Genomic DNA, 7,806 nt, shown 5'->3' with positions numbered 1-7,806 from the left:
TAGTTATAAAATTTGGATCGTCGGTCGATGAGAATAAAATAGAAAAAAAATCAAAAATTGGATTTCGATCTACTCCATTCTTAAAATAATGGAAATACTTTAAGAGCATCCACGTCTTTAAAAGCAAAATATGGAATTACTAAATCGTTAACATAGGCTTAAATGTCCCATTGGGTTCTCGTAACTACTGTTCGACGTCTCAACTACGATATTGAATGCTTTGGATTAAATATTATTATCTCAAGAGTATACATGATAATTCAATAATATTTAAAGTATCATTTGTTGAAATTTTTAAGAAAGAAATTTAGTAGGGTAGGAAGGATATTAGATGCTTTGGACAATAGGCATCAGTAATTACCCAAAATTCCTGCAATTGATGATATCAGACATTCAAGACTTAAGTATAGCATCCATTCAAACCATATCAGTCCTACATGGTTAAGACCGTAACATGCCAAGACAATGACGCCGTCAGCTTGCGACAAATGAAGCATTGATTGGACATAATCTTCTATGGCAGTTTCTATCATCAAGAAATGGGAGCTGCACATCACAAATTATCTACATGATCAACGGATTGTGTAGTCCAAATCCACACCCTCTGCAGTACAGTGAAGATGAGCTAAATGGCACAAACAAAGGATACTTCAGTTCTCCACAACAACATAAGCTCATAGTCTCTGCTTTATGGATGTCCAGCGTGCCGAAGATGAACCAAGAATCAACCAGAGAAGGGTAGAGAAAAAGCTCAGTCTCTACTTCATACAAAAAATGCTACTGAAGCAACTCCGCAATAATCCTTTCTCTTATGACGTCAAGTTGGTTACCTTATCGAGAACGATGCTATATTTGGTTTAGTTTGAAAAAGGAAGGTATTAATTAAACAAATACACACAACAGAGGGATTGCTAAACTGTCCCTCCAGATAGGTGACGAGTCAGCTATCGGTAAAAAAGTCCGATTCTCAGCTGAAAGAATAGAGTAATATACACAACAAAAATAAAGAAAAAAAGAAAGGGAAAAAGAGGGTAGGCAAAATTTTCAGTAACTGTCATTATGGTTGTTGTGACAACGTACTCATTGAAATTTCTGATGTTGTGGCAGCGTTTACATCTTGAAACTTCTCTAGTTCTCGAGCAATTTGAATATCACCAGGCATGAAATACTCGGTCAGTGCCTTGGCTGTAAAACGTGGAACCATCCCTGCTACTATGATGCCGAGTAAGCACAGCCAAAATAATCCAGTCCCCATTATGTGAAAGATGGCCCTGAAATGATTGAGGCATCAGAACTCATACAAGCAAACCTTGAAAAGTTTCAACATTGAATATAAAAATGCATCCTATGGTGTCTTTCTTTCTGCAACATTGAGTTTGTTATGGCATTATGACGTGTGTTTCTTGTTTCAAGAATGCAGTCATTATAGAGATCCCAACAGCGTCTCGATTGAGACCAGAATTTACCATACCATATGCAATCCTACAAAATATAAAATTATGCAACATAAGATTGAAAGATTAATGGAGAACATACCAGTAACCCGGTAGCATCCATATGGAATCTATGATGATGACGCATATAAATGTTGCAACAATGCAGCCCCATATAGATGCATGTGTGAGCCAGTTCCACCGGTACACATCCATAGCTAAGTGAATGTTTACTAGAATTACCACAGCAAGTGTCCACAAGTCTCCTAGGCAGGATCCATCAATGGTACTATGTCTGTATGCAGCATAAGGGATAAAGAATATGGCAGCACTTTGCCAAACGGTATCCATGACAGTGAGGATAAACAACTTCAGGTTGTATCTTTCGTCCCTCTGCCCTGCCATATAGAGCTGGGGGTACTTTATCAGTGTCTTCCTGCTAAGATCCTTGTCAAGGACTCCAACAATGATGGTTGGCAGAGCGGTGTAGACCACAGAATATAAAACACTACTCCATTCAGTTATCGAAGTTGTCAAGGTGTAAGCAGTATATAGCACATACCTGTAGTACAAAAACTATTGGTTAGGCATATTAACTCGAAGACAAAGAAGAGGGAGGGAAAAATGAATCTGCTGCACTCTGCTACTTTGCTGGCAATGCAACAAATGTTCCAAATTTTCTGATCAAAACATGACCAAATTAACTTATGAATAGTATATGTGTAATTATCATACACATGTATATAGATGTCTTTATACACATGCACATACAGAATCCACTAAACCAAAAAAGTCAAAGCATGGAAGTTGTTTAACTTTGCACCTTTTTAGCATTCCTTAGCAGTTAGCAGTTGGTTAACTTTGCAAGTCCATGATATATATACTATTTTCAGCATTCCTCTGTCCTGTCAATCTTACTGCATTTATGATAGTGATATATTTGGTGATATTCAGTGCCGAACAGAACATTCATGGCAATGTCGACTACTAAAAGAATGGCTTTTCCAAATGCTTTAATAATACATTTCAAGATACAGAATTGAAAGATATTGAACCAAATCATATACATACACCACTATCTACATTAAATGAAATTACTTTAAGACTTGCGAATTCAGCTGATGTAGCATATGAGTTCCAACCTACAATTGAAGCATCAGATTTAATAGTTTTTGCTCTCATTCTGTTAATAAACCTACATGTGCAAAAACTTCTTAAATATATGAAAAGAAAATATACTAATGAGCTCCATCAAGTGTACATGATAATGCTCACCAAAATAGAACGAAGACAAACACGGAATTTCTGTAGAAGTTGTACAGGATCATGTAGGCCATCCTCTGGTAATTCCAATGTCCATGGACCAACAAAAGGGGCACTAGGAATCTGAACTGTCCCATGGCAAAATCTGAGGCCATAACAGCTTGCCTTCCCTCCTGGCCGCTTAAGCCAATCCCAACATCAGCCATTTGGATCATTGAGACATCATTTGCACCTGATATTACATACTAGTATATTTAATCCACAATAAGGAATTTATTTCCTAAAGGTTCCTGAAGATTAGCAACCTTATATGGGTTTTAAAATGTAAGTATTCAGATAAGAAACTTACCATCTCCGATTGCAAGGGTCATATCATCTGTTCGGTTCTTGATAAGAGCAACTATTCCAGCCTTTTGCAATGGTGCCACACGGCAGCACAAGACAACATCACAGACAGTGGCCACTTTAAACAGCTGCACCATTAAGAACAAGAAGTAAAATAAACATGAATCCTAAAACAAGGCCTTAAAGAACTTGTTTAAAGTGTTAAATAGATCTGTGCAGGACCTCTTCTTCCAATTCTGTCTCCAGAACATAGACGAGGCTGGTACCATCAATGATCAAAGCCAGAAGACTCCTAGCAGATCCTGCACCCGTCAACACATTTCCAGGGGCTGCAAGTTTGCTGGACATGGCAACTGCATCTTGTAGGCTCTTTTTACAGGATTCTCTGGACTTGCTGTTTATCACAATCTGAGTCATTTCACTCGTCAGAAGCTTACAAGAAAAGCCAATGGAAATGGCAGTTTCTTGCTTATCTCCTGTCAAAACCCAAACCTTGATGCCAGCTTGCCTCATGGATTCTATGGCTTCCGGTACACCTTTTTGTAGCTTATCTTCAATCCCAGAGGCTCCCAATATTTGGAGATCTCTTTCAACATGAGATGCAACTGCTCGTAGAAACCTTCCCCTGCTGATCAAAGCTGTACTTGCATTCTCATAGGCAGACTGCCACTCCTCAAATTCATTTATACTTAAATCACGGATGCCGATGACCAGTGTCCTCAGGCCCAAAGATGAATAGGCCCGAAGATTTGTCTCAGTTGCACAAATAATATCCAAATCAATGCCTTTTTGTATGACCCCCAACATTGAATTGTCCGCACCTTTCACAAATAGTTTTACCGTCTTATCAGGACAACCAATTATAACTGACATCCTCTTCCGGTCACTATCAAATTCATGAAGACCCAAAACATCAAATCTGCAATTCAATTATTACAGACAAAGAAACAAAAAACGATGAGTTCCTGGTATTCGACAGGTTGCTAGACTGCATAAAATTTAATGCAACACTGGGTTTCGATTTAATCACTCTGGAACTGATCAAGTCAATTTAAGTCTATGTTTTCTAACTTTCCATAATTTTCAAAAGAGTTCCTCATATTGGTTTAAAGACTATGATGAGTAGAAGTGACATTTAGCAGTCCTTTTCCGGGCATTGATTAACTTAGAAAAATGTTAAGTTGTTAGGACTTAAAATTTAGAAGATACTTTTAAGTATTTCGGCCAAAAAGATGAGAGAGACTCCAGAGTTTCTGAGTTAAAGGTTCTGAACTAAATGAACAAAGGAACCATATTAAGTAAAGAAGATGGATGTTGGCCTAGATCAAAAAACTTAAACCACCAGAACAACCTATGAAGTTAGTGATAATGAATCACATGAACATTTTTTATCGCACTGAATCATAGCAATGACTCTACAAGCAAAGAAAATTCAAATTTGCAAACAGACAGCAGAAGAATACCTTTGTCTATGCCCAAGTACATCAATGACTATGTGTCCAGACGTGCGCTCAATAAGCAAAAAACCATAGGAAGCAGCTGCATAAACAAGCGCCTGCTCATCAGGAGACTCACCCTGATAATCTATGAGCATCTGTTTAGGATCGGAAGTCTCCACAACCAGAGGAACAATAGTATTGCAGCATGCCAAAGCCAGAAAGAATTCATGAGCTCGTTTTCCTTGCTCGGTGTCACCTTTACTTCTCAGTAGATCGACTAGCTCGGGGTCTGTTTTAACCAACATTTTTGGCTTCCAACACTGGTCATCAACGTCTAGCAAAACAGATCAACAAAAGATGGTATCCTATTAAGCAAAAAGCACCAACCAAGTGATTAACAAGTCATAAAAAAAAGGCCATGGTACCTAAGACAGGATGAACTTTGTCATTGCCCTGCGGAGGAGCAATGCCACCACTATAATCTATCCCTCCAATGCTTGCACACAGAAACTCCATCTTGTTCTCTGTTAAAGTCCCTGTCTTGTCCGAAAACACATACTTTATCTGCCCAAGGTCCTCGTTTATATTCAGAGCCCGGCACTGAAACCTCGAGTTCGAGCTCTCATCATATAAATTGGTATCCCCACTCATGAAATAGGCCTGCCCAAGCCTGACCATCTCCATCGAGATATAGAGCGAAATGGGAATCATAATCTGGAACACGATCACTGACATAAGGAAAGTAAAGAACACCTGCATCCCGATCCCGTAGTAGTTGTAGTTCTTCTCGTCACCGTCAGAGTAATCCTTCTTCCGAAAGAATTGCGAGAGCTCCAAATCACCCCTGTGGTCTCCCAACCAAAGCCCATTACAAACGGACACCACGGAACACAGCACGATCAGAAGCGCGGAGAGCAGCAGCGTTTCCCTGTTCATGTGGGTCTCCAAGCGGCTCCGCTTCGAGGGCGCACCGGAACTATTGAGCATGACCTTGGTGTCGCACCCGGCGTACACCACGACGCCGATGGCCCATGCGGTGTTCTTGAGCTCGCAGCCACGGAGGATGATGTTGGAAGGACCGAGCGAGACCCGTTTCCCGTCGACCTCCATGTTGCCGAGGAAACCGTAGATGTTGCGGTTGGGCCGCTCGCAGCGGATGAAGTTGGCTGCGACGAACGGGTGGGCGTCGGGGGCGCGGGACATGGTCTCCTGCTTGGCGTAGCGGGTCTTGAGGTTGGACTCGCCGTCGAGGTTGATGGTCTGCACGTAGGCGACGCCGGTGGGGTCGCCGGTGGCAAGTAGGACCATGTCGCAGGGGATTGTATCGTCGGCAAGCACCTTGAGGACCTCGCCCACGCGGACGTCCTTCCACCGCTTGGGCCGGAACCGGCCAGTTGGGAGGTCGAGGACGGAGGCGGCGCGGTTGTTCTCGATGCGGTCGGCGCGGTGGCGGCGCCAGTCCTCGTAGGCGTCCTTGACGGCGGTGACGAGGAGGACGAAGGCGAGGGGGAGGACGGAGGCGCCACGGCCGAAGACGGCGAGCTGGGGCAGCTGGTTGAGGACGGCGATAACGAGGAAGTATACGTAGGCGAGGCGGTGGAACTGCTCGAAGAGGTTGCGGGGGAGGAAGGTAAGGGGGGAATACTTGGCGGTGCGGATCGCGTTGCCGGAGAGCTCCAGGCGAGGGTCGGTGCGGTCGGGGTCGCCCACGAGGACCATCCGGGAGTCGGCATCCGTGAGCTCCCGCTGCGAGGTCGCGAAACGCTCCGACTCGGCGCATGATCCGTGGCGGATCCGCGGGGGGAGGGGGAAGGGGACGGTGTTCTCGAGGGAGGACTGTGACCGGGAGGAGGCGGGGGGAGGGAAGGAGTCCAGGCGGAGCGGGGGCTCGGAGATGGGCTTGGGGAGGTGGGAAGAGGGAGGAGGAGGGGGAGGAGGGCATGACTCCTCGTCTTCCAACGTGGTCGGCCCTTGACGAGCCATCGTCGCCTTCTTTCTCCTCTTCCCTCCTCTCCTCTCCTCTCCTCTCCTCTCTTCTCCTTTTTTTCTCAGAGGGGAATTGAAGCCATGGCTACCATTTTGGGCGAGTATGATTTGTCGATCACCTCCGGAAGGAGGGAGAAGGGGGAGGGGGAGAGGGAGGGGGACTTGATTTGGGTGGGTGGGTGGGTGGATGGAAGCAAGGGAAGAGGCAGGGGAGAAGGTCAATGGGCATCGGCTGACTTGGAAAAACGGTTTTCCTTTTCTGGCACCGGGAGGAGCCTTTTTACGTATCTACCCTTCTCACTCACATATTACTACGATATTCAAATCACCATCGCACCCTTTCCATAAAACTCCCTCCCTCTCTCTCTCTCTCTCTCTCTCTCTCTCTCACACACACACAATATCTTTATAATATGGTCACAAGCGCATCAATAATATGCAACAATAATATCTTTACGATATGATCAGTCACAAGGGAATGCACACGTATATAATTGTGACACGTAATTGATGGAATGCATGGAGGCTGTGGTTCCAGGAAGGTCATTTTTATTTAGGGATGAAGACCGCTGAGGCTGTCCCTTCTCGATTTGAGGGGGTTATTACCTGCAAATCCTATTCGGAGGAGATCGGCGGACGACCGAAGGGTTTCTTCTCTCTTTCTTACATTGTCTTTTTCGTTATTCTATGAGCCAGCATTAGACCGGTAGCTCGGGTTGACTCGACTCATGTTTAACTCGATTTTTTTTTATGATGAACTTAACTAAATTCATAATTCTTCTCGATAGTCGATGTCTCACGTTTGACATTTGAAATTTTTTTTTTATTTTTTCATTTTTTTTTTTGTTTATCGATTGTCATTCATCGTTAGAGTTGACTTTGATTCGATTCGAATTAGATTAATAATTTGATAATTCTGAATCAAATCGAGGGATAATTTTAAGAAGAATAAATTTTGTAAAGATATTTGATTTGTAAATTTTTGCTCGATGGCAAAATCACAAGTTTTGAAAAAGTGAGTAAAATTTTATAAAATGAATGACAAAAGATCCTAAGATTTTTAAATAATATTTCTAAATGGATTCCTTGATTAGAATTTTGAATATAAATAATAAATATCTAATTTTATTATCAATAATGTAGGGAAAATAAATTTATATCCATAATATTGAAATATTTATAAAAAAATTAGGTATTTTGAAAGTTTTAATGATACTTCTCATACTTTGTCTAATGTTACATCTTATTATTATTATTATTATTATTATTATTATTATTATTATTATTATTATTATTATTATTATTATTATTATTATTATTATTATTATTATTGAACACTA

General features: G+C 42.0%; 1 protein-coding gene across 1 annotated transcript; it reads right to left on the bottom strand.

Annotated features, from left to right (window-relative positions):
• Positions 1-826: 826 nt before the first annotated feature.
• LOC135673293 (phospholipid-transporting ATPase 1-like) lies at positions 827-6,623 on the bottom strand. The gene is made up of 7 exons (XM_065182149.1): positions 4,906-6,623; positions 4,505-4,814; positions 3,264-3,960; positions 3,046-3,169; positions 2,709-2,928; positions 1,537-1,995; positions 827-1,271 (listed from the first exon to the last, which is right to left on the bottom strand). Exons 1-7 carry the CDS (start codon positions 6,461-6,463, stop codon positions 1,058-1,060), a joined length of 3,582 nt encoding a protein of 1,193 aa, XP_065038221.1. The 5' UTR covers positions 6,464-6,623; the 3' UTR covers positions 827-1,057.
• Positions 6,624-7,806: the final 1,183 nt, after the last annotated feature.

Source organism: Musa acuminata, chromosome BXJ1-5 (genome assembly GCF_036884655.1).
Source record: "Musa acuminata AAA Group cultivar baxijiao chromosome BXJ1-5, Cavendish_Baxijiao_AAA, whole genome shotgun sequence".
NCBI classification, from domain to species: Eukaryota; Viridiplantae; Streptophyta; class Magnoliopsida; order Zingiberales; family Musaceae; genus Musa; species Musa acuminata.
This window is presented reverse-complemented; position numbering and strand designations above follow the sequence as displayed.